Source organism: Liolophura sinensis, chromosome 5 (assembly GCF_032854445.1).
Source record: "Liolophura sinensis isolate JHLJ2023 chromosome 5, CUHK_Ljap_v2, whole genome shotgun sequence".
NCBI classification, from domain to species: domain Eukaryota; kingdom Metazoa; phylum Mollusca; class Polyplacophora; order Chitonida; family Chitonidae; genus Liolophura; species Liolophura sinensis.
Window position 1 is genome coordinate 9,802,511 of NC_088299.1, and position 25,731 is coordinate 9,828,241.

General features: G+C 38.5%; 1 protein-coding gene across 1 annotated transcript in view; it reads left to right on the forward strand.

Annotated features, from left to right (window-relative positions):
- Positions 1-25,731, forward strand: part of LOC135465440 (golgin subfamily B member 1-like) — a 61,687-nt gene that overhangs the window by 14,060 nt on the left and 21,896 nt on the right. The window contains exons 10-34 of the mRNA XM_064742679.1: positions 969-1,052; positions 1,776-1,934; positions 2,663-2,725; positions 4,962-5,045; positions 6,550-6,633; positions 9,282-9,356; positions 9,661-9,807; positions 10,149-10,232; positions 11,445-11,603; positions 12,514-12,660; positions 13,163-13,321; positions 13,863-13,946; positions 14,984-15,046; positions 15,313-15,480; positions 15,911-15,994; positions 16,259-16,342; positions 17,342-17,437; positions 17,834-17,917; positions 18,304-18,471; positions 19,192-19,275; positions 20,774-20,878; positions 22,827-22,889; positions 23,910-24,152; positions 24,659-24,889; positions 25,411-25,641. Coding sequence (XP_064598749.1) covers positions 969-1,052; positions 1,776-1,934; positions 2,663-2,725; positions 4,962-5,045; positions 6,550-6,633; positions 9,282-9,356; positions 9,661-9,807; positions 10,149-10,232; positions 11,445-11,603; positions 12,514-12,660; positions 13,163-13,321; positions 13,863-13,946; positions 14,984-15,046; positions 15,313-15,480; positions 15,911-15,994; positions 16,259-16,342; positions 17,342-17,437; positions 17,834-17,917; positions 18,304-18,471; positions 19,192-19,275; positions 20,774-20,878; positions 22,827-22,889; positions 23,910-24,152; positions 24,659-24,889; positions 25,411-25,641 — 3,033 coding nt within the window. The remainder of the gene's footprint in view (positions 1-968; positions 1,053-1,775; positions 1,935-2,662; positions 2,726-4,961; positions 5,046-6,549; positions 6,634-9,281; positions 9,357-9,660; positions 9,808-10,148; positions 10,233-11,444; positions 11,604-12,513; positions 12,661-13,162; positions 13,322-13,862; positions 13,947-14,983; positions 15,047-15,312; positions 15,481-15,910; positions 15,995-16,258; positions 16,343-17,341; positions 17,438-17,833; positions 17,918-18,303; positions 18,472-19,191; positions 19,276-20,773; positions 20,879-22,826; positions 22,890-23,909; positions 24,153-24,658; positions 24,890-25,410; positions 25,642-25,731) is intronic.

The following is a 25,731-nucleotide window of genomic DNA, read 5'->3' on the forward strand; positions in this document are numbered from 1 at the left end:
ATTATTTCAACATTCGTTACCCAGTGTTTATGAATTTGATACAGAATACAAGACGACCGCAAAGCATTTACACAAGTAAACCAAATAAAATTCAGTATCAAACTTTTGTTAACCTAATTTTATGTATTTCAGTTTTTTTTCGTACGTGATTCAAACTTTAATTACGTTTAAAACAGTTGAGCTCCTCAAAAACTTTTGATCAGCTACCTCCCCGGCTCACTGTCAGTGTGGTCGCTATTTGACACCGTGCCTGTCTCACCGAAGCCTACCCTGATAACAGGGTCTTAGCTGAAATATGAAAACAATTCAGATTTGAAATAAACATATTCTTTTTATTATTCTATCTTAGTCGTGAAGCACGTCCGCAATATTTACCATCGCATTTTAACGCCCCCTGTAAAACACATGGTTTCACCCAGAATTAGGTCCCGCCCCTTTAGAACTTTCGGTTGGACAAAAGCAACATGTCAGGGAAAGTGAGGGCGTTTCTTGCTGTTAATCTATTATGATTACGAAAACATTTTGCTGCTACCAAGGTAATAGAATAGAAATAATGTTCGCGTCAGGGTAGTCTAACGGTAGTTTTACATCAAATGGATATGGAAGAGCTTACAAATTTTAGGTCTCGGGCTTCGGCTTCGACCTAAAATATACACTCTTCCACGTCGATTTGATGTAAAACTAATGTTAGACTACATTGACGCGAACATTATTTCTTAAATATAACTGAGTGTCACCTTAATTTGTGACAGTGAACTGTCAGGATTTTAATGTTGGAATGTGAACAGTACTTGCTGAACCTTGCTCTATGGCTGGCTTCCATGCAAAACGACTGATGATCATGCCAAGTTGCAAGTGATTTGTAAGTCCACTCTCTGTCTTACGTTATCATTCATCTACATGTCCTGTTGTATCAAGATGTTGATGAAGTTGACTTCATCATACAAAGTGTATTGTTTTTTTTCCAGGTGTCTCATTTTGAGAGAAGAATTAAGACACTGGAAAATGAACTGCAAGAATCAAAAGAGCAGAGAAGGAAAGCTCTGGAGGAGGTAAATACATGTATATGATATGATGTGTGGATTAAATATTAAGCATTTGAAACTAATATAAACTAGAATATGTAGAAGACAAAAGGAATTGTGATTCTACAAACAAGAAATTCATACATGTATGCTGTAAAGCATGTTTTTTGAAGTATTCATTTCACAAAGGTAGATTTGTATTAAAATGCATTTATGAGCTTTTAGCTAAAAAACTGTGAGGGAAGACAACATTGTTGTTGCTGTTAGGATTGTGTCGTTTTTCTTGAAATGTGAACCCCACAACAATCATTTCTACATGTTTAGTATTCAGTTTTGCGAAGAAGTATGAATCATGTTTTCTCGAGGGGTTATTCCGGAGATTTTTGGGCGAAAATCCATTTTTGTGCGTGAAATCAAACTTGTGACTTTAACCTGTACTGTTTACGATGTTAAAGTTATTCTGATGTTTGAAAAAGCCATGAAAAATGTGACCCTGCTTTATAAATTGTACAACCCTTATTAACGCCCTCTGAACGGTAAGGCATGCATAAACAAGGCTGATATTTTGTGAAAGATACATGTAATTATTTGGGCTACTCTAAAATCATAGCCAAAATCGATCAGTCAAAGTCTCTGTTGCGGTCTCTTTGAAGAAATATAATGTCACTTTGCTTCTTCGGAGAATGGAAACTTCAGGATTTTAATAAAGAATCAAGCGTTTTATGTTTACATTTTATCTTTTTTATGCAGATTGGAGCCCTCCAGAACCGTCTTCGTGACAGTCATGTCTCCACCCAGGATCACCATGATATCCTGAAGTCTGAGCTGGCGCGCAGGGACGAAACCATCCAGAAGCTACGACAGGATGTTCTCATTCTGCAGGAGAAACGAGATAATGCAGTGTCAGAAGTGAGTAGTTTGGAATTCACTGTAAGTTCTGGTATCAGGTACATTTTCCTTGTTACATATTACTGGTGTCTGTCTTACATGTAGGTCAGCATTCTGGAAGAAACATTTACATGTATTCACACTCGGGCCATCACTCTGGTAGGGGAGAGGTCAAATTGGTATTGAAAACTGATTCAGTTGATTCACTGAAATCGGGGCCTCCGTGGCTCAGATGGTTAGCGCGCAAGCGCAGCGGAATGACCTAGAAGCTCATGCTGGCTTCTTCTCCGGCTGGAGACGTGGGAAGGTCCTCCAGCAACGTGCAGATAGTCGTGGGTTTCTCCCAGGCTGTGCCCGGTTTCCTCACGCCATAATGCTGGCTGTTATTGTATAATTGAAATATTCTTGAGTATGGCGTAAAACACCAAATAAATAAAGATTCAGTGAAATCTAGCACTTTTGGACAAATGATATTTATTTTAAAAGGTCTGTTGCCATCAGTTTTCAAAAGCGAATCAGTCATTGTAGCATTTGGGCATCTTTGGATGTAATTTTGTTTTTGGATTGGAATCGCCTTTGTTATAATTCTGTTATAACTTTGTTATAAAGTGGGGGTAAAACCGTAACTGTTCATTGTTGATTGGATCTGAAAAAGCGTATGCTGCATGATGCATATAAATTGGGTTTGCCCGATGAATATAGGAGTTGTGAGCTTAGTAGTTCTGACTGGCCTGATTGTTACCTTTTAGTTGGATGTGGAGTCAACAACCACAAAGAAGTTACACGATAAATTGGGTAGAAAGCAGGAAGAGGTAACTGTGTGTCGTTTGTATATACATGTATGTGTGGTGATGGTATAACGCACATTATTGTGAACTCATGTCATAATCTGCTCTCTGATTCATATTATATTTTATCTGCTTCATGCACTTAGAATGTTTACTGTTATATATTGTTGAATATTGATTATTGATTATTGAATATTGTTATCATGGTATGGGATAATAAACCAAATAGCTGTTGTGAGTGGTGCCTCAGAATGCATGTGGATAATGTGTCATAGATGGGACAAAAGCACACCATGTCTAAGGAACAACATTACACTCTTTGGCGACAGCCCAGAATTCAACTCTAATTCTAATTTCTTAAAATGTATTTTTCTAAATTTTTCTAAATCCAAGTTGAAACTGCCCTCGAACCAATTTGAACCGAAAGTCTTGAATGTTATTTCGTTTGAATAAATTACACAGATTTTGCTGAACTGTGTGAAACGGCCGAGGGTCATAATGCTTTAACACGGTTACATGGATTTGTTTGTCTCGCAGTGATGAAATCTCTATCATGCACACTGGAAACAGTGTGCATCCATCTTACAACTGATTTTTGCACTATTATACTTTTCATAATAGAATATTTCATCTGCATGTGTGTATTGGCCTGCTTTAGATGTGTAAGGTTTATTTGATTGTCATCTCACCTTTAATTAAACTTAAGGGCCATTATTTTTTCCATTCATGGACATTGACAAAGGCTGTTTATTTTTTGTATTTATTTTTTAAAAAATTTTATTTATTAATTTATATTTGCCTCCAAAAATTTCCATTCTGTGATGAGTGTAATCATGTTAATGAGGTTTATACAACGCAAATTTCAAACTTTCAAGTTGTTTTTGCATTAACATGCTAAACTAAAACTAACTTATTTTATTGCACTTCCATAATGTCACATTATAAGTGTTTGATGCACATGTCAGTCATTACAGAATTAATTGGATGTTTGAACAACGGCTTGTGTATGCATTACATATTCATACAGTATTTATATGAATTTGTTTCCACTACCAAAACTTTCTGTATACATCATTATATGCATGCTTTAGTACCCTGTTCCCTAACCTTTTTGCAGAAAAAAGAAAAACTTTGACTGTGGCTTAATATGAACCTTACTAATTTGATTATGCAAATTATTATATATATATATATATATATATATATATATATCAGCGTGGAGAGTATGGATACGTGTATAAATATATGAGACATACTGCTGTTGTTTTTTATTCTGATAGTGCATTAGTTATTACTAAACTGGCCTTAGCTCCTGTTTTTCATGCAGTTGTGATATGCCTTGATTTACCCAGTAAACCACAGTATATAAATAGTTTAATACATATTGTTTAAAATGCTTTAAAAATGGTGTACCATTCCATTAGATGGAGATTTATATAGTATGATATTCCACTTTTATACTCATTACAGCTGGCTCTCTGTTCTGTGTCAAGAACAGATTCAAACCTCTGTCATACTGGATATGGAAGTTACACTTGCCACATGACTGATATGAGAATTATACCTACCATGGGAATTACACCTGCCTTACACCTGTTATGAGAATTACACATGCCTTACACCTGATTTGAGAATTACACCTGCTATGATAATTACACCTGCTGCATACCTGATTTGAGAATTACACCTGATATGAGAATTACTCCTGATGTGAGAATTGCACCTGATATGAGAATTACACTTGATGTGAGAATTACACCTGGCTCACACATTCCTGTCATGAGAATTACTCCTGGCTCACTCATAGTATAAAAGAAGTACACCTAGTTCTCTCCTGGCATGGGAATTGCACCTACCTCTTACCGTTATGTAAGAATTACACCTGGTCCCACCTGATATTAGAGTAACATCAGCCTATACATGTACCTGATATGAGAATTACATCTGCTTCTAACCTGATACCAAAATTACACTGGCCTCTAACCTTATACCAGAATTACACCGGCCTCATGCCTGTTATCTGAATAACACCTGTCTCACACCTGATGTGAGAATTATGACTGTCTCACCTGACACCATCATTACACCTGCCTCACTCCTGATATCAGAATTACACCTGTCTCTCATCTGATATGAGAATTACTCCTGCAGCACACCAGATAGCAGAATTACACCTGTCATGCCCTGATGTGAGAATTAGTACTGCCTAACACCTGAAAGCAGAATTACCCCTTCCTCATACTCATAAATATCTTTTCAGATTCATCGACTGGAAAGTAAAGTAAAGAGCCAGGAGCATGAACTTGGAAGTTGTCGTAAACAGCTGGAGGATAGCAAGTCTGAGGTGAGTGAGTTTGATTGGGGAAGGCTGGACGTCTGGATTTGTGTGTTGAAGATGGTTGGTCTCTTAACATACAGCTTTTACTTTAGTACTAGTAGAAAGGATACGTACACGTCCTTGGTTTGTTGGCTGATTCGTTGTTCAACATCGAACCAGTACTCCAGAAAGGAAATAATTCTTTGTCGTATAGGAAACCTCTGATGAAGTATGTCGACATGCGCACGCATTTACCTCTCAATTCCTTAGGATCATGACTATCATTGCATTTTGTGAAGTTTTATTTTCCTTGTTTTTTTGAAAACTTTGTTGAAGAGAACAGTGTTTCTCCCACACTTATCTGCGTTCAAGTAAGTGTGAAATATTCTCTAATGTGGAGTTAAACCTGAGCCAAGGTTCGAGTAATCTAGATAGTTGTATGAGTGTGTGTGATGAGAACAAAAGTTCGACACTGCTGTTGACATACGACAGTCTAGAAAGTTGAGAAGCTTTTTTCTTTGTCAGAATTTCATTCTTTGACCATACCATATGAATATATTTGATATATTTTGTAAGACAACAGAAAATGTATTATTTTCGTGTTGATAGCATGGTTTGGTGTGTATTTGTTGTTAACTGTTTGGCCTTGTTTGATAGATTGTAAATCTGAGATGTGTTACATTCTTCCCAGCTTAGCTTTCAGAAATACAGAACTGTACTCTTCCATTTACCAACTTGGAACTCGGCCCTTACGCATATGCTGTCCTCAACATGTCGAAGCTATACGCACTAAAAACATGTTTCTGTAATCCCTCAGTAATTCTTACTTCATATCACCAACATGTAGTTATTCGTAAATAATAAAGACCATAAGGTCACAATTAACACAAATCTATCTGTTACATCGGCAGCAAGCCAAAGTTCGCTAACTGTTATTTTCAATTTGATTCGGTAGCTCTCGGCATCATCCGGAAAGAGATAAACTTGTGGAATGATTTGATTGAAACCAATGAGATGTACACCATCTTGGGGTGATTGACAATTTGCTTAGGAGTCTTTAACTTTAATTTGTTTGTCTTAATTTTGGGAAGAGCAGCCGAGTCCACCCTGGCAACCGCGTAACATGATTTATGAATGACAGCTTGCAGAGTTCTGATACTGTCTGAGTGGGTGCGTCGTTTACATTTGTATTATTTTCAATGTTATGGTCTTATTATTTCTGCAGAATGAGGTGATATGAATTCAGAATTTACTTTAAGATCAAGAGACACCTCTTTTTGTGAAGTACAGCATTGGCAATTTGGAGACAACCCAGGCGACAGAATCGAGTTCCAGTTTAGTGGATGTAACGGTTCATAGTGGTTAATGCAGAAGATAAGCTGGGAAATGGCCAACCGATCTCAAAGCTAGATGGATTGTTTTTAAATTACATGTATACTTGTTGCTACCATATTTGGTATGTGTGGATTGCAGCCATCTTGTGTGTTGATTGAAACATCTCTGTCCATGTGTGTCGAATTTCTTCCCTTAGGCCCATCGCTATCAGTCACAGATCAACAAACTGGAAAACGATATTAAGTTTAAACAAGCCCAACATGCTGACTGTCTAGAGCAGGTATTGACTGTTGCTATGGTAATGGGTTACCTTGGTGATGAGTGGCATGTTTTATGCCAACGGCCACCAATTGCGTTTCCAGTATAGTCATAGCACCCTGTTCATTGTGCATACATGTAAATGTTGTTTTGTATTTTACACGTGCACTTTGTTAACTCAAGAAACTTTGGCAGCTCTAATTATGTAACTCCGCACAAAAGTGTTAAATAACTTCATAGATCTAATATAATACCTCGGTTGTGGTTAAAATATTTGTGTAAATAATCTTGAACCTTATCACTACAGGAAGTTAACATTTCACTTGAGCTTAGCCATGTCAGCTCCAAAGCTTGTAAAAATTCTTCTCGGCATTGCCTGTATATATGTGAATGTGAACCCAGCATGCCAAATCGTTGTTGCTTTTTCTAGGCTACAAACAATTGAGCCGCTACATACTGTACATAACATGTTTTGTCATGTATACTTAGCTAAGCTGTGGTGTAAATCTGCTTCATAAGGTATGCATGGCTTGTTATATATGTATATATTGTACAGGTATATAGAGTTTCCAGGTGCCAGCCATTTTATGTGTGTGATACAGGTTTGCATTGTGAACCCTAATTTTAAGATATCGCCTATGATCTGCATGCACCTGCTAAGCTTTACATGTAAATGTACTAAAATTACTTTGAAAGGGCATACTCACATTTCAGACCTTTGCATTGTACATTGAACAACCTAAAACTGCGCCTGAAAAAGAGCATTTTTAGAGTCGTCAAAGAAATGTCTGAAAATATTACTTTTGGTGATGAATCTTACATTTTGCCTGTAGGATATCATCCTACTGTTCGAACAAACCTCAGAACTCCTTTTGTAAGGTCAATGGAACTCTCAGAATCAGGCAAGACTGGTAACATAACAACAGGCCAACTTTTAGGTTATTTACCATTTATGACTTATTACAATATAAAGACTGGGTAATACAGGATCCTTTACACATATATGTACAGTTATTGCATCACAACAATTTCTTCATTGAACATTTGTACCCTTTTCTTGAGGAAGATGCAGATATTCACTGACATAAAGCAGTAATATTGGTAGAACTTGTCAGAGCCTGTAAGATTCTGAATCAACTACAAGAAGAGGTCCGAACTACTAGTGTTTTATTATATGGCCTTCATTTACTCAAACCATTTTCTTTTTCTTTTCTTTTTTTGGCCTCTAACTTCTAGACAACTATGAAAGTGCTGCCATTTTATATCAGAATACAGCAAAGGCAAAGTCCTTTGATTGGTTAAAATTCCTGCAGAGGTCTATATCTTAAAGAAACAAATGCTTTTATCATGCAGGTGTGCTAATCCTGTGACCAGCACACCTGCTGGATCCAGTGGATCCAATCATAGGGCAGAATGTATGGAGAGGCGGATATTAAGTTAACACTATAAGTTAAAGAATATCTACATGCATGTGTAGGCTTGGAAGTACATTATAGTGAATAGGTAAAATAAGGTGTGAAAAGATGACCACAAGAACTGTGGTGTCTATTTTTCTTTTACACCAGCATGTTGTCTGTTTTTTTTTTTCGCCTACATGTTGTTTTGTTCTTGTAATTGCATGATTTGCAGTCTTATTATTAACCTCTGTACAGCACATGCAGTTTTTCAGCAGCCACACCAAGAATGATCTGAATTGGGGAAAAACGGTTCTTAAATATACAGTATAACACCATTCATCCTTCATATAAATCATGCCTTGTATTTAGAATAAGGGAGTTTCAAGTTCACACTCTTTCATCACTGAAGGTAAAAAATGTCCTACTGTATCACGTAATGTTAGGCAGCTAATTTTGATTATATTTACTATAACATGGGCGACTGAAAAAGTTATTTAGAATGAATGAACATTGGAGAAAAGAACGGAACTTAACTTTTTTTCTCATTAAACAAAGCATTGTCACTGATCTATCCAGAAAATGTCGAGACAGGTGATCAGCACAATAATGTCAACAAATTCTGTTAAACATTTTTGACAAGTCATATTATACAGAAGGACTGCTTTTACTTTTAGCAACAAAAGAGTTCGAACCCGAAACTCCCCTATTCTTTGATCTCTTGGCATGTTTATACCCTTTATTTTTAACTGAATACCACAAATGTATTTTGTAAAACGAGTGAAGTTTTATCCTAATTTCTCAGCCTTTTTGCATTTGAAAAACCAACTCTCAAGGCAATTCATACACCTTTTCTATTTGATTTTGGAGACACAACTACATTTAATGGGTTGGCCAGTTGTCATGGTTTCACAAAAGTATAGTTTTATCAGTCTACTCAGAATAATGCTGTCTGAATATGCTTGAATAGACATCTTACAAAGATGCAACATGCTTAAAGGCTGAAAAATGGGATTTTACTACGTTGTAACTGTTAAGATTGTGGACCTTGAAACTTCTCTGGTAAATATTAGTCTATATTTGAGTCTATTGGACAGCATTGTGTAAAACTTTTGTTGTATATTTGACCTCTGTGGCTATTAAATATGAGGTCACGCCATTTTCCATGGAAAAAAATTAAGATGCCTTATATATGTATATTATATGCTGTGTTTCCATATCAAATTGACTGTGGACAATTTGAATTGGCAATTTGACTCGTCATTTTTTTTCTCAGAATCAGAAGCTGAATGAAAGCTTACAGAAGTTACAGGCCTCCTCCAAAGAGACCAGGGATGCTCTCACTGCTGAGGTAATGCTGGTCACGATTGTACATGTGCTGACAGATTTCGGTTCTATGAATAAATGAAATGATCAGCTGTTATAGTTCGTTAAATATATATGGAAAATGTAACAAAAGTTGTTATGATATTTATTACTTCTGGGACATGTAGGGTGTTATGTAATGGATATGTGTAAGACTTTGAGGGAAATAGAGCTCGTTAAATTTTAAGTAGCACAAGAAGATATATAAATATAAAGGCTTTTATAGACTCACTGTTTTGACTGCATCGGTCTCACCGATCTGTTGTAATCATGAAATTTGTTGGTTCTAGGTGGCAGAGAGACATGACAGTGCGATGAAGATAAAGATGGAGTCACGTGAGCTGGAAGAGAAGTTACGAGAGGCCCTGGCCACCGCTCAGCATCGCGGGGAGGTCATTAAACAGCTGCGGGATGAGGTCAAACAAGCCAACTCAATGGTGAGACTCTCACACTGTTCTGGAGTTGGTTGCTTTAACACACAAATTTGTGGATTTCCCTTGCTCACCCTGTTTGTTGGGTCTTTGTGAGAATAAGTTATCACTGACTCCTATATGGTTGTTTGTTTAGTCAAGGAATTATTGAACTTGTCTTCCAGCAATATGGTGTGCATATATGTATGTCACCAGTGGGAAAGTTCATAAGTTACACGCCAAAGGCCGGTGGTTTACCACAGAGATAAATACTACCGATATAACATGAAATGCATTTTCTCTGGTTTACTGTTACCACCCTGATATTTACATACATTATGGCCAATAAGTAATTATCTGTTCTGCAGACACAGGAAGTACAGACAAAATTGGAGGAGCGAGACAAAGAGGTTCAGGCATCGTCTTCACGGAGCCAGACTCAAGCAAGGGAGGTAAGCATCACCACTCTTAATACACACAACCATAAGCCGCATGAATTTTCACAAAGGTGTTATTCACGGGCTGGAATGTGACTGTGAATCTGGAGTTTGACCTATTTTCACCTCCCTAATTAGAATGGTGTAACAAATGTTACTGAGAAAACATATGAACTTCCAAAGGCAAGGAAATGTACTAGTTTTTACAGTGTATATAAACTTGTCATGTGACCGGAGCCTCAGTGCTCATGCCCCCAAGTCTCTACTGTGACCAGTGATTATGGTGCTGATAAGGAATTCAAAGTCAGTTTAGTATCCTGTCATTATTAGGCTTTGTTTTATTTATTTATTTATTTATTTATTTGATATGTGTTTTACACTGCACTCAAGAATGTTTCACTTATACAACGGTGGCCAGCATTATGGTGGGAGGAGACCGGGCAAAGCCCAGGTGGAAACCCATGAATATCCGCAGTGTGGTGGCAGATCTTCCCATTGACTACTGGAGGTGAAGCCAGCATGAGCTGGACTTGAACTCACAACAACTGCATTGGTGAGAGGCTCCTGTGTCATTGCACCATGCTGGCGTGCTCACCACTTCGGCCACTGGGGCCCTCTATCAGGCTTTATGATGGTGTTTTAAAGTGAGCTACAACGCTGTCGGTTTTTGCAAATATTATAATCAATAGGCCTCTCCTCCTATTCTGTAAGATTGTGGAAGCTTTCTTTGCGAAAATTATTTATTCTTTACTTCCAATATAAATGTTAATAATTTGCAGTACAGTGTTTTATGGAGAATGCTCAGCACAATATCTCTCTGTGTTTTCAGTACGCCATGTTGTTGTTGATGCCCAACATTCATGTTTGCAAAAACAGTTGTGTGACATTTAAGTATCAAATGAATGAACTATGGCCACTATGATGTCATAACCTTCGATAATCCCAGGGGAACTAGCCATGGTGTTTTGATGAAACATTGTAGACTTCTGCAGTTAATTTCTGACCAAATATTAGCTACTAATAAGTAATTGCATATATGTCGTCTATGTGCAGAAATATAAAGAAAAATGAAATACTATCATCATCATGTATTTACTCTGATAACTTTCAGTTCTGATCAATAACTTTTGTAATTCTTGACTGCTACAATCACAGAAAAATTGGTTATCAGTCATCCTGAAAATGTGGATAAATGTGGGTGACATGTTAGCTTCATATGTTGTCTAGGTGGACCAGTTGCAAACCCAGATACAAGAGCAGAACTTGACCCTCAGTCAGCAAGAAACTCTGTACAAGTCGGAACTGTCTGACAAAGAGGAGGAGATTTCCCGTCTCAGGGGTGACATCACCGTGATGAAGGAGAAGCTGGCCCAGAACCAAGCTCAGGTAAATTCAACTCTTAACCAGATTTGGGGACCTGATTGGCTCAGTGGGCTATAACCTTCAGCAACTATCAGGACTTTGACAGTTGAGGTCGCATGTTTATGCTGCAGCATCAAGTCAGGATGTACCTGGTGAAATTTGTTTATTGCAGGCATTGCCCAATCAGTAAACCTGACGCCTGTCCTGTAGACGAAAAATTCGAGAGCATAGCATTAAACACGAAGAAGACGAAGTAGTTGTGTAGAGTTATTGGGCTGATCACACACCCTTTTATCCTCTGTGAGGACAAGATGTTAAACCCCAAGCACTCTCTCCTCTGTGAGGACACGAGGCTAAACCCCAAGCACTCACTCCTCTGTGAGGACACGACGTTAAACCCCAAGCACTCACTCCTCTGTGAGGACTCTTTGGTTCACTTGTAACCTAAGTTATACTCCATACATTATCATTTAGGGACTGACTGCTGCAGCCTGTGGAGGACTAGCTAAAAGTAATTTTTACCCATGAAGATCCAGAAGATCTGCCTGCTGTGTGTTTTGTTGTAGCTTGTCTCTCGTGAGGAGCATATCCAGAGACTACAGGAAGATCTGCCTGTTAATCAGAGCACTTAAGTTACCTGCTGTGTGTTTTGTTGTAGCTTGTCTCTCATGAGGAGCATATCCAGAGACTACAGGAAGATCTGTCTGTTAATCAGAGCACTTAAGTTACCTGCTGTGTGTTTTGTTGCAGCTTGTCTCTCGTGAGGAGCATATCCAGAGACTACAGAAAGATCTGCCTGTTAATCAGAAAACTTAAGTTACCTGCTGTGTGTTTTGTTGCAGCTTGTCTCTCATGAGGAGCATATCCAGAGACTACAGGAAGATCTGTCTGTTAATCAGAGTGCTTAAGTTACCTGCTGTGTGTTTTGTTGTAGCTTGTCTCTCGTGAGGAGCATATCCAGAGGCTACAGGAAGATCTGTCTGTTAATCAGAGCACAATATCACGCCGGGAAAGCCTGCTAAAGAAGCTAGAGATGGATCTTCATAACTCTGAGATGGAAAGGAAACGTGCCTTGGATGATGTAAGTTGTCTCACAACCTACCAGCTGTATTAGATCAAATTACTAATTTTCATGATTCTGGGAGATCAGTTGATCTCTCATCAAGGTCCTACTGAAAGGTGAAAGTTTTAGCACCAAAACAAAAATTTTATCATCTTTATTTACTCGTAAAAAGGCCATTTGTGGGGCAGGTTTTGTTAGCAAACACAGTAAACGAGAGCAGTGCTGACTGTGGTAGTTCTATTTTGTAAACATGTCTCAGCATCTTTGTTTACAAAGTCATGAGACATTTTGCGTAAGTGTTAAGTCATTCTGAAGATCAGTATATACACACTTGTTTCATAACTCATATGTCTAAAGTACTACTTCAGATTTAATTGAGAATTTTTATCTGAAAATTAAAATGCATATTTCAGATAGGATGTGTAGTGTTGCGAACTTTGGAATCTGTTCCCCAGATTAAAATTGAAATATTTTTTGAAACCTCAGCAATTTTGGTGGTTGTCTTCTTATCTCCCACTAGTTGTCTCGCCGTGAGATTAGCCTTCAGCAGTTGGAGTCTGACTTGTCTGCGTCCAAAAAGATGTACCGTGACTCTGTTGAGGAAAATGGGCGCCTTGAAGCCAGAATCCAGGCGTTTGCGCTCAATGCTCAAAGTGAACAGGATGTACTCAATGATGAGGTAGTATGCCAGAATCCAGGCCCTGTTTCACTTAAGGTTGTCTCTCAAATCAGGTTGCAGATGTCGCGTTAAGCCCTAATCATTCATTCATTCCAATCAAGTTCTAAATAAGATTGATGACATAAAACTGTTTCACTCATACTGCCTTTACCTTATTAATTGCAGAGGTAAAACTTACATTATAATTATGCAACAGATTATACAAGTGAAGTTATATCCTGGGGCCAGTTCCATAAACCCATTTCTGAGAGATGTGAAAATTTTAAATACAATTTTAAAGCTAATTTTTGGGCTTGGTAAATTAAAATTTTGACCTCCTCAGGAATGTTGTCTTAGGACAGTTAGGCCTACATCAAATTTTCAATACCAGTTCCACAAACTAAACATTGTGACGAGGTTTTAAGTTTTGACTTAAATCAAAAATATCTTTGTGGAATTGGCTTCTAGCAGGAAACCCTTGTCCATACCACAGATACTTACATGTGTTTAAAGTTCTCCACCATGTTCTCACTGCTGTTTTTCTCTAATTGTGATTTGTCAGGTAAAGAGGAGAGAAGAGGTTATCCAGAGGTTAAAATTGGAGCAGATAAACCTTCTGGAAGAGAACAGTCGGCAAGAGGAAAAGGTCAGGGGTCATCTCTATTTGTGTTTGTGTAACTCACTTTAATTTTTTTTTTTACATCGGCAATGTATTTGGCGATCATTGTGTTTCAGTTTATGGAATTGTGTTTAAATCCGGCCTTGTATATGTCTTTCGCTCTCACTGATTATGGGGTACTGCTGACAACAATTGTCAACATCGGACAATACGTTTATTAACACCCCCTTTAACCAATATGGTATGCATGTCACATGGGAAAGTTCTTCAAATACTTGCCAATAGTCGGTGGTTTTATTAGGTATTCAGTCTGCCTTTGTTTCAGTGAAAAATGTGGGAGTATGGCATTAAACATCAATCAAATCATTCTAACCAAATTTATTGTCTTTGCAGTAAATATTCTCATTGTGTATATATTTGACTTATCACGCTGGAAAGTTTTAGGGGGCCCTCGTGGCTCAGTTGGTTAGTGCGCTAGCGCAGCCAGGAGTCTCTCACCAATGCGGTCACTGTGAGTTCAAGTCCAGCTCATGCTGGCGTCCTATCTGGCCGTATGTGGGAAGGTCTTCCAGCAACCTGCGGATGGTCGTGGGTTTCCCCCCGGGCTCTGCCCGGATTCCTCCCACCATAATGCTGGCCGTCCGTCATATAAGTGATATATTCTTGAGTACGGCGTAAAACAATGATCAAATAAATAAATAAATAGAGTTTTATTTCCCAAAATGTGCTACGTCCATTTTGTCGTCTTCTAGAGCATGGAGTTCTTTGTGTAGCGGCCACATGGGAGGGTGCGACCTCCTTGGAAGAGTGGTTAGTGTGTTAGCGCAGAACAATGTCTCGAGAACTTTTCACCACTGTGGTCGCTGTGAGTTCAAGTCCAGCTCGTCCTCTTCCAGTGTATGTGGGAAGGTTTGCCAGCAACATGCAAAGGGTCATTTCGTGGCCCCTGGGCTCTGCCTTGTTTCCTCCCATCATGGTGCTTTTTACCATTGTATACGTGAAATATCCTTGAATGTAGTGAAATGTGATGAATACAGGCTGAAATGTGTCTTTGTTTGTGTCAGATCTCACAGCTGAAGAGAGAAATGGAGGATCTGAGGTCCCAGTGTCGCCTGTCTCAGTCAGACGTGAGTAAACTGTGATATAGACCTCTACATATCAGTGAAATCACACAATTTTCTGCTTCGGACTTTGAAAGGTTTCTTTCCACATATTGCGAGCGGCCGTTAAGTGAAATATTCTTGAGTAAGGCCTAAAACACCAATCAAATAAATAAATAAATAAATTCATGCTGGCTTACTTCTGGTATGTCTTTGTTTTGAGTTTGTTAAGACTAAGATATTCTGCTTTGTCCTGCTGTGATACTAACGCATCAAGGTTTGTCTGTCAACAGCTGGACCAACGCAAGTCCTCCATCCACACCCTGGAGGACCAGTTGGAGGAGGCAAGGGCGCGTAACTCCTCTCACCTTAATGAGATCAGTCGTCTGGAGGACAGCATGAGAGGACTGAACATCGAACTGACAACGGTAAACTCCCAGAATGACAGCCTACAGAACAATGTAAGAACATTTCTGTTGAAGTTCAAGTTTTGACTAAGTATTTAACTTTTTAACGTTTGTTTTATTGTCCGTTACCCGAAACATGTATAATAGTGAAATTGGGCCTAGCTCAGATATTTTAAGCACTTGCTTGCTATGATGATCAGGGTCTTGACCAATGAGCTGGCATGTTTAAATCCAGATCTCACAGGCTCACAGGTTTCAACTGAGGGAGTAAGTCAAAAGGTTTGTCACGTACCTTGTAAGGGTTAGTGGTTTTATTCTCAGTACTCTGGTTTCCTCCACTCATGAATTTGACTGCCGTTAAATAGGTGAAAGATACTAATCAAATAAATGAATAAATATAATAGTGAAAGCGATTTGTGAAATATTCAGGGAAAGATAATCAGAGTGGAGGGAAGTTTTATTAATGTCTTCTGATTTTTTCCAGCTCACCAACAAAGAGGAGATAATTCAGCAGTTGAGGACTGATGTTGACTCTCTACAGAAACAGCAGAAAGATACCCTCAACAAGGTATGAAGCATTAAATAGACTGTCATAGAATTTATATATCGCAGCTTGAATATTTCTCATATTAATGAAGCAGCTTTATATATTATAGGCTTAAATATAAATATTTGAAGATACATAGAAGACGATGTTTCCTTTAGTCTTTTAAGCGATATTCTCAAAAATATGTGTTCCATTCTTTTTCCTGGAACAAACTTTTTAACCTCTTTGTCTGCAAAAGACTGTATTCATTGACAGTGTGCACTTTCTATAATTTTATTCCATCAGATGGCTCAGAAGGATGACCAGCTGAGCAAGGTGTCAAGTGAGCTGACCAGACTTAAATCTAAGCATGCTGAAAAATGCACAGAGGTAAAAAAGAAAAGAAAAAAAAATGACTTGGAATGACTGAATTACTTTGTCCTGATACTTTGCATCTGGTGTTGCTCATTGTTTGAACAGTAATACCGAATTCATAGGAATTTTTTCAACTTTTACAAAGCAAAATAATGGGGAACTCATTAAACTCCTCCCCACCTGTATCAAGGCGGTCCAAAGCTTGAACTCGTTAGTTCTTTCATTTATGGCGTCACTCTGATTGGCCTATGTGTGCTCATAAAACACTCCAGGAACAGTAGATCCAGGGTCAATTCTGGGTCAAGTCACACCTAAGACCTTAAAAGAGGAAGTTGTAACTATAAAGGGGATAGTGCAACGACTGGTTGACCCATATCAGTATAATGGCTCGGGCTGGGCGGCTTGCTTGCCTTCGATACGGCGTCTCAGTGCAGCAGCAATAGATAAAAGAGCAATGGAAATCCGTTTTGCAACAAGGAGGCACATCATATGCACACTAAGGATTCCTTCGTCGCCATATGACTGAAGAATTGTTAAGTAAGACGTTAAACCCCAAGCACTCACTCACTCACTCATGAAAGACTCAATATAACTAATGTAACAGTGTATCAATTCGGACAGCATGGAACTTCAAAATCTGCCATTCTTCATTCACATTACTGCATTGTAGGTGACCTGGGCTCTTTTTCCCAAAATTGATGCACTTGTCACTTTCGTGTTACGTGATAGTCTTTATTATTCACAAATAACTACAGGCAGGTGATATGAACTTGGAATTATTATACCATAATACAGTTTTGATATGCTGAGGACTTAATTAAGACCAAGTGTCAGGTTAGTGAATGGAAGAGTACAGAGTTGTACTTCTGAATGCTAAGCTGGGAAGTATGAAACAAGAGATCTAGTACAAGAAGCACTGTGTGTTTATAAATGCATTCATAGTGGTGTTTGTAAATTGATGGCTGTGATAATTTGGATGTATTATTCATCGAACCCTGATCACGCTGATTTCAGGTGGAAAGGCAGGTGGAGTCCATTAAGAGACTACAGGACACCCTGGCTCAATGTCACTATGACCTTGATGAGAATAAGAGACGCTCAGAGGAAAATGTAAGCTGTTTAAGAGTTTAGTCGCTGTAACTGTTTTGTGTTTAATCTCAAATGTTATGGGTTAGTTAAAGCAGCTTTTGAAAAGCAGAAGATAAATTTATGTTCAAACATATTCTCAAATTTATATAGCACAAATCATGTGAGTTCTGAAAAATTGATTTCCAAAGTTTTATAAAAGTGGGTTCAGGCAACGCTTGCATAAAGTGATTGGAGGCTAAGTTGATTGTAACTACCATGGTGACACGTTACAAGCATATGCTGCCATGATAATTATAGTCCACTTAGGCTTCGATCACTTTGTGCAAGAGGCCCCAGGGCTGCAATTTCAGACGTTTTAAGGACATTGTATGATGCATACTCATTATGTATAGAAACCATTAATCTTACCTTGTCTAGCTGCTACGAAAAGAAGATGGTATCAAGCAGATTCAGGAGGATTTACTGGAATCTCAGTCCCAGTACACAGCCTGCTACAATGAGGTGGGTGGGCTGTTTTTAACCATGGATATTCACAGATGCCAAACTGTAACTGTGCCAGGCTTCATATCCACTTCTGTTTTTTTGTTATTAGAAGGAATTTGAAGTATGTCTTCTTGGATACACATTTGCACAATATTGCTAATCTTATAGTGACCAGAAAACACCATAGCAGTAAATTGTGTAAAGAAATGTCTATAAGAAGTACACATGAGGTACGGGTTAAAAACCTGCTTTGGACAGGGAATTTATGGATTCTTCCCCTGTATGCAACAACTTCATTTCCAAGAATTTCATGGTGTTTGATAATACACCAAGTCCCAGTTCTAGAATTCCATTTTTTTTAGTATACACTGTATTTCCCATATTGTTCTGTTTTAAACTTGCAGTTACTGAAGTTGGAAGATGAGGTAGAGAAATTGAAAGCAGAGAACTCATGCCTGAGCGAGGCATCCCATCGTTACAACCAGGCAGCCAATCAGCTACAGGAGCAATACAACCAGATTGAGCTGGATCTCACAATTTCCCAGGAAAAACACCGAACCTGTCAGAAAGAGGTGACAATATCATCAATATCTTGTATCGTAGGATTTGGCAATTTATACATGTGTATGAGCCCTAATGGTACAGGTTTTATTCGGAGATGATACTGTAGTTTTTCTTTTTCCACCCACATCACTACCTCCACCCCAGCCCCAGGGGGAATCTGTTTGTCTGTGTATAACATGCATGTACTTGTGGACATACTTTCTAAAATACTGTTTGAGAGAGAAAACTACTACACTCATTCTCCTTATTGCTGACTTAACCTGGTCAAATTTTGAACTTGAAGCGTGTATAAATTATAGGTTTTGTATTTTGGGGTAATTTTACAGTTTAAGATTTACCGTAATTTGTCGACCTGTTTTCATATAAACGAGCAACTTTCAGTACAATTTATGCACATTTTTACTTTCATTTTGGAGTCAAAGCTACATTGTTGGGATTCGCCAATGTCAGGGCTTCACAGAAAGTACACCTTTATTATTCAACACAGAATAATGCCTTCAGAATATGCTTGAATAAACACCTTGCAAACATGCAAAAAGGTTAAAGAATTAGAGTTACCTACACGATTTCTGAGAAACTCCTATAGATAGTTTTCAATGTGCTTTTGTACTAAACTAACTAAACATGGTTGTGTTTATAAACATTCAGGCTAGCTTTTAGTTGTTTTCAAGTTCGTTATTTATTTTGGATTTATAAAATTTGAATGGTATTTCTTTATTTTGACATAGGTGTCAAACAAGGACCAGATTATCCTGAAGCTGCAGACTGAGCTGGACACCTCACAACAGAAGTACACTGGCTGCATGGAAGAGGTAAGATCAGTGTGTTACTTCAGCTCATGCTTTATTTTATACTTTACAAATCAGGAATCAAGATCACCATATACCTACAACTTTATGTAATATGCTTAAAAATATGCGACATCTGTTGGAAGTGACACCTGACCAATATACTACATGTACATATATCCCTTAAAAGAAAAGAAAACTTTGAGATCAGTTATACTGGAAATGAAAGTCCATTTGCTTTTAGTGGGAATTGTTAGAAGTTTTTATTTTTTGCCAAAAGAACTACAAGGCTCCAAAGATTGAAATAAAAGAAGTAACTGTACATGTACCTCACTTGGGGTAACCGCATTGAGAACTCATAATTAGATCTGTGGTCTGTTAACCAATAAGATGCATTGTGCCCTCTTGTAGCTATTATGTGGCCACAGCAGTATTAGAGAATCAGGTGAAGGCTATACAATATTACCAATATTACTGAAGAGCTCAGGGTCTGACCAGCCCAACACAGTGGCCCCCACATATTTGTATCTTCACTGCCTTTAATGTACTGTTATTCCCACACAAAAATCCATGAATATGGTTAACAGAAATTGATAAACTTCAGAATTTTTTGAGAGGCAACATGGTTTGAGAATTTGCTTTCCTATTTTGAATTTTTAAACAAATTCTGACTGCGACATCTTAGTGAAGTTTTAAAGTTCGTTCATAAACTAAATCACTCACATTAAGTAAAACATATTTATTGAGTATGTAGCTTGTGCGAGCCCGGAGAAGTCCTGCTGTTATTCGAATTCAACATAAAGAAGGTGGGCCATTTTGCCTTAATAATATTCAACCGGAAGGGCCCAAAGAATATGCGCAGCGTTGGGAAAGTTCCCTGTGATACTGACTTTTGATCAGTCAATGAACTCAGTTAATTTCAAATATTGATACACATAGATACATGTAGCGTACTGCTTACACAGCACTGAGAAAAGGTTATGAATAATCTTGTCATTAAACTAGGAGTCAGAAACGTCTGTCTGTTTGAAGTTTAACACCCCTTTTGCACCCACCTATCAAACAGTAGTTTTGCAACATCTGCAGAGCTCTTTTTTATGCCTCTTTGGCTGATCCTGTCACGAGTGAGCCATAAGTCCTTTTACGCGTGTAATCAGCTATGTTTGTTTACATGTGAAGTTTACCAAGCGCTGTGCGCATGCTCTGTTTCCACTGAATTGACAGTGCCTCATTTAAATATTCTAGCAGAATTTTCAGTTTTCTTATTTTTTTTTTTATCATTTTGGAATATTCACTTAACGTACAATGCTGGGGGTGGGATTAACGAAAAGCTTGTGGTTTTGGCTTCTTGGGAAAAATACTTGATACTCATGTCATTCTGTAATAACGCAAAAATACCTAATATTTGGGCGATCATGTCACTTTAAAGAAGATAAAGTGAATTTGTAATATTAAATTCTTTGACTTCTGTATATGAAAGATTTGTACTGTTCATATGACATTGTTTCTTGGTTGTTGACAGTTGGGTATTCGAGAGGAGGAGTGCAGTCGGTTGAATAACAAAATCAAAGAGCTTCAGGGTGAAATTCGTGAGCTTAATGGGCAGATAGACAGTCAAGAGGAGAAGGTGGGTGGCGGTGTGCTGTGTCAGGACAGCTAGCTACTAACCCCAGCCACATGCGCTAACATTTACTGCCTCTTTGTCTTCTTTTTCTGTTCTAACATGTTCCTCTAGATTATTTCTTGCTTCACTAACTTTATCATCTGCTTTCACCTTCAGGTGTTGCTGAAGTCTAATGATTTTTGCTGATCATTAAGGCTTACATCAAAGAAAATACTGTATTTCACCTGAAGTTTGGTATGTCAAAAGACACTTTTGGAAGCATGCAAAGGCCTTCAAATGATTCTTTTGGTGACAAAAGATAAGTTTTTCTGACAAGAACTTAATCAAAGTTCACAAAAACTCCTAATTGACCCTGTAAGTTGAATGTATCAATCAGGATGAATAAAAATATGTCACTTGATAAAATTCTCAACTTCAGGTGAAATATATTAATATTTTTTAAAGAGTTTTTCTTTAATGTCCTTGTGTTGACATTTTTCTGTGTAGGTCATGAGAAATTTTGTAATTTTTTTTTTTTTTACCTCTTTGCTGACTACTGGGTTGAAGGGATATATGGATGCATTCATTATTCCTTGCCAAGTATGTCTCTTTTATCATCATAAGAGCTAATTACAGTATTATCATATTTCCATAACTAATTACAGTATTATCACAGTACTCTTCTACAGTGGGTTGAAACTATCATGGCGAACAAGTGGGACTTGTTATCTTTGAGGAAGTCAGGATAAATACATGTATCTTCACATAATCCTCTTCCAGTGTTTTCACTGCTGATTTTTTTTTATCCTAGGAATGTGTGTATGTACTTCTGGTTTTGTATGCTTTATCTTTCTGTTTGCATTTGCTTGCTATATGTCAAAACTTCTGCACTCTCCATGTATGTTATTTGCTATTTTCTATACTTTGGGCCAGTTTCACAGTATTCAAACAAAATCAGAATTATATCTTTGAAAGGATTTAGAAGTTGAGTTGGATAACATAACGAGATATATGGATAACAGCTTCTGTTTATTTGAAAGCGATGTTTCGGTATACATACTAATATGCTTGATAACGGTATTAGTATCTATAACGAAACGTCGCTTCCAAATGAACAGAAGTTGTTATCCATATATCTCGTTATGTTAAAGTCAGAATTGTGAAATTGTTTAATTATGGGGCTGCATTATATAATGTACACCCGCCATTATATTCAACTTTGAATTTTATCTTTGTTGAAACTGATGCTGAGGAACTGGCTTCGTAGTACTGATACTTTCTAGACACCTGTTTGGTCATGGCTGATCGGTTGGTCTTTATCTATCTTTCACTGTCACTCTGTCAAAGAAAGAATATTTTGGTCAGAAACTCTACCGTTCTTCTCAGTATGGCACTTCTTTTCCTTGGAGGTGATAAAAACCTTTGTCTTATCTGCCCATAAAAGAGCTCTCTAAAGGAAGACAACTCTTGTACATGACTCCTTCCTCTTTCAATACGTGACCTTCCATTCAACCATCAGTCTGCGGCCTCCAAGCAGGAGTTCATCTTTACTGTGTTGTGAGTGTAAGTAGGTCAGTATTTGTTTTGTCTCCAAGTCATTGTGTCCGCTTTCTACACCCAGAACGATGACATGAAAAAACAGAAAGGTTTATTGCATACTGATATGTACATGCAATTCCTAATCCATTTCTCTTGTGTGAAAGTTTTTCCTCACGGTGTACATTAACATCAGTGTAACTCATCTCTTATTATATTAAGTATAACCACAATTTGTTTTCATCAAAGATTTGGCAGTGGTGAGAGTTTTAAATTAATCATGGGTCAAAGCTGTTCCCTGTTTCTACCCACCAATCATTTCAAATTTAAGTCTACTGTATTGCTTTATTGTTCTAATGTAACCCTTAAAGCAGTGCAAGTTTATAAACATTACATCATATGTTCACAAGCCATAACTTCTTTTAATCTGACACAGATTACTCAAGATGGAAAAGGCATTCACCAGCTGCAGCATGACCTGGAAATTGCTCAACAAGAGGTGAGTCTTTGTGACAACTGAGGTAATCTGTTTGGAGAGTGAGTGCCCACACTGGCTTATTAGCTCACCAATACAAAGTACAGAAGGAGCTTGTGATACCTCGTTGGCGTCCAATATGGATCCACTGAAAACAAGATGAGTATGCCCATCCCGCCTTGCCCTAGAAGTATCAATTCCTAACATGTAGAGGAAGGAGTGTGTGAAGAGCATTTGCATAATTGGATATTATTATGCCTTTTTAATACATATGAACCCTAATTCATCGTGAATGGGTAATGTCCTGGGCCCGTTTGCTTGAAGCTCTCTTAACATTAGGTGCACGCAACTGCCATGACAACCATCATTGTATAAGTGCTATGTCACCATTGTAACTATTTGCTTGTTATGTCAAAAAGACCTTGTGCAAGTGGAATTCTATACACCTTTGTTCACTGTAAAAGAAAATGTATATAAAATTCAATATAAAATCACATTGTATTCAAGATTTTCATGCAAAGTTCAGTTTTTACACTGTAACAAGAGCAGTGCTTCCAAAATATCCTCCGTATCTAACATCAACATATTAAACAGAGAAAACATTCACTGAACATGAGTAAAGGTGTACACTGGGTTGCTGAACATGGGCACATGTGTATGCCCTTGTTACTGAACATGAGTACATGCGTGTACACTGGCTGAACATGAGTACATGTGTGTACACTGTTTGGCTGGACATGAGTACATTCGTGTACACTGTGTGGCTGAACATGAGTACATGTGTGTACACTGTGTGGCTGAACATGAGGAACGTGTGTACATTGTGTGGCTGAACGGGAGTGCATGAGTACACTGTTGCTGAATATGAGTACATGCGTGTATACTGTGTTTGCTGGACATGTGTACACTGTGTTGCTGGACATGAGTGCATGTGTAAACTGTGTTGCTGGACATGAGTATATGGGTACACAGTTTTGCTGGACATGAGTACTTGTTTTCACTGTGTTGTAGAGCATGAGTACATGTGTACACTTTTATCCACAGGTTAGGAACCATGTGAAGACTGTGGAGCAAATGAAGGCTGACTTACAGATGAGCAAGTCTTCCCACAGTGAGGAGGTCCAGCGCTACATACAGGACCTTGACCTATTGAGGGAGGAGCTGGAGACAGCCCGATCGCAGCTGACTGAGGCCGACGCACACAATGCTGACCTCAAGAGTAGCGTGGATGGGACCAATGAGGAAGTGGAGAGACTACGTCAAGCACAGAGCGAGGCCACCATGATGGTGAGTGATATGGTTGACATGTATGGTAAATGACCCCAAAATTTGACACATTTGCACATTTGCCTTCTTCCGAGAGTTTTCTTGAAGCTAGATAATTGTGTGGGAAAAATTCAGTAATATATGATGACATTAATTTGGCTGTAAAATACACTCTTATCTCATTGAGTTTGGCTCAGTAGGCCATTTACCGTAATACTGGTCAGAAGCAGAATGAGCTAGACTGCTAAAGGTGGCAGGTCAGGTTACCATAGTGTGATTTGTTTGCATTGGTTGCATTCAACAAATAAACAAAGAAAGAATAAAAATAAGAAAACAAACCAAGCTTCAAGAGCAATCAGGTCTTTACCATACAATTTTTAACACCTAAAACTTGTTGAACTGCAGTTAAACTGAGCTGTGCTTAATATGCAGTATAGTCATGTAAAATCAAACAAGGCCTTGTAAAACTTCAGTTTTGAAGCGATGACTCAGTAGAATTAAACTACTGATTTACTGTCCCTCTTCAGCTTGAGAAGCAGTCTGACACCATCAAGAACCTTGAAGTTCAGCTGTCTGAGTATAAGCAGGCTGTTCTGGTGACTGAGGATCAGTTGGGGGAGGGAAGAGAGACCCAGGAGAAGTTAGAGACATCTCTGAATAGCTACAAACACAAGTATAGCCAAGCTCATAACCAGATCTCCCACCTAGAGGGGACCGTCAGGACTCTGCAGGAAAAACTGTCTGACAGCAGGAGCCGGGTGAGTAACGATTAGAAGATCTGTTAGTCTGATTGGTTGGTTAGGAATGTAACATTTCACCCATACAATGCTAGTTAATAGGATGGTTAATTGTTATCCTGATTAGACCATCAAGCTTTGGCAAGGAAATAACAAAATCTCACGTGACAAGCATTTCACCTGCAGAACAAGCTTTCTTCAGAGGATAATCTATACATGTAGATATACTTCTGACTTCAATAGACCGCTTCAGTGGCCTAATGGTTAGAGCGTCTTGGGATCAATCCCGAGACAGGCCAAAGACTCTAAATATGGCACTTGTTGAAGCCTTGCTTGATGCTCAGCACTGAAAGGTTAGGGAAAGGAAACAGGACTGGTTGACCAGGTGTCAGTGTAATGTGACTGGGTGGGGTGTCATGCCTAGTGCCTTCGGCATGATACTAGCGTCGGCAGCACTTTGGGAGCATGGACTCACCCTGCCACAAGATGGCACAGTATGTGTACACATAGAATGAACAGAATGTGTGTGTTTGATTTTGTAGGAGCTGGAGCAGGAGGAGACCGTGAAGCGTATGAAGGAAGACACAGAGACCCTGGACAGGATCCTGAAGGAGACAAAGTCTGAGCTGGCTCGCTGTGAGGATGTGATAGAGCAGCTGACACAGGAGCTGACCGCATGCCATGAGGACCTGAGCCAGACACAGGCCCAGCTGAGGGAGGGACAGGAAACCATAGCCAGTCTGGGAGACCAGCTAAAGCAAGCTCAGCTGCAGGTAATGTGGGAGGGAGATCGGGTACGGGCAGCCTGGAAGACCACCTAAAGTAAGCTCAGCTGCAGGTAATGTGGGAGGGAGATCGGGTAC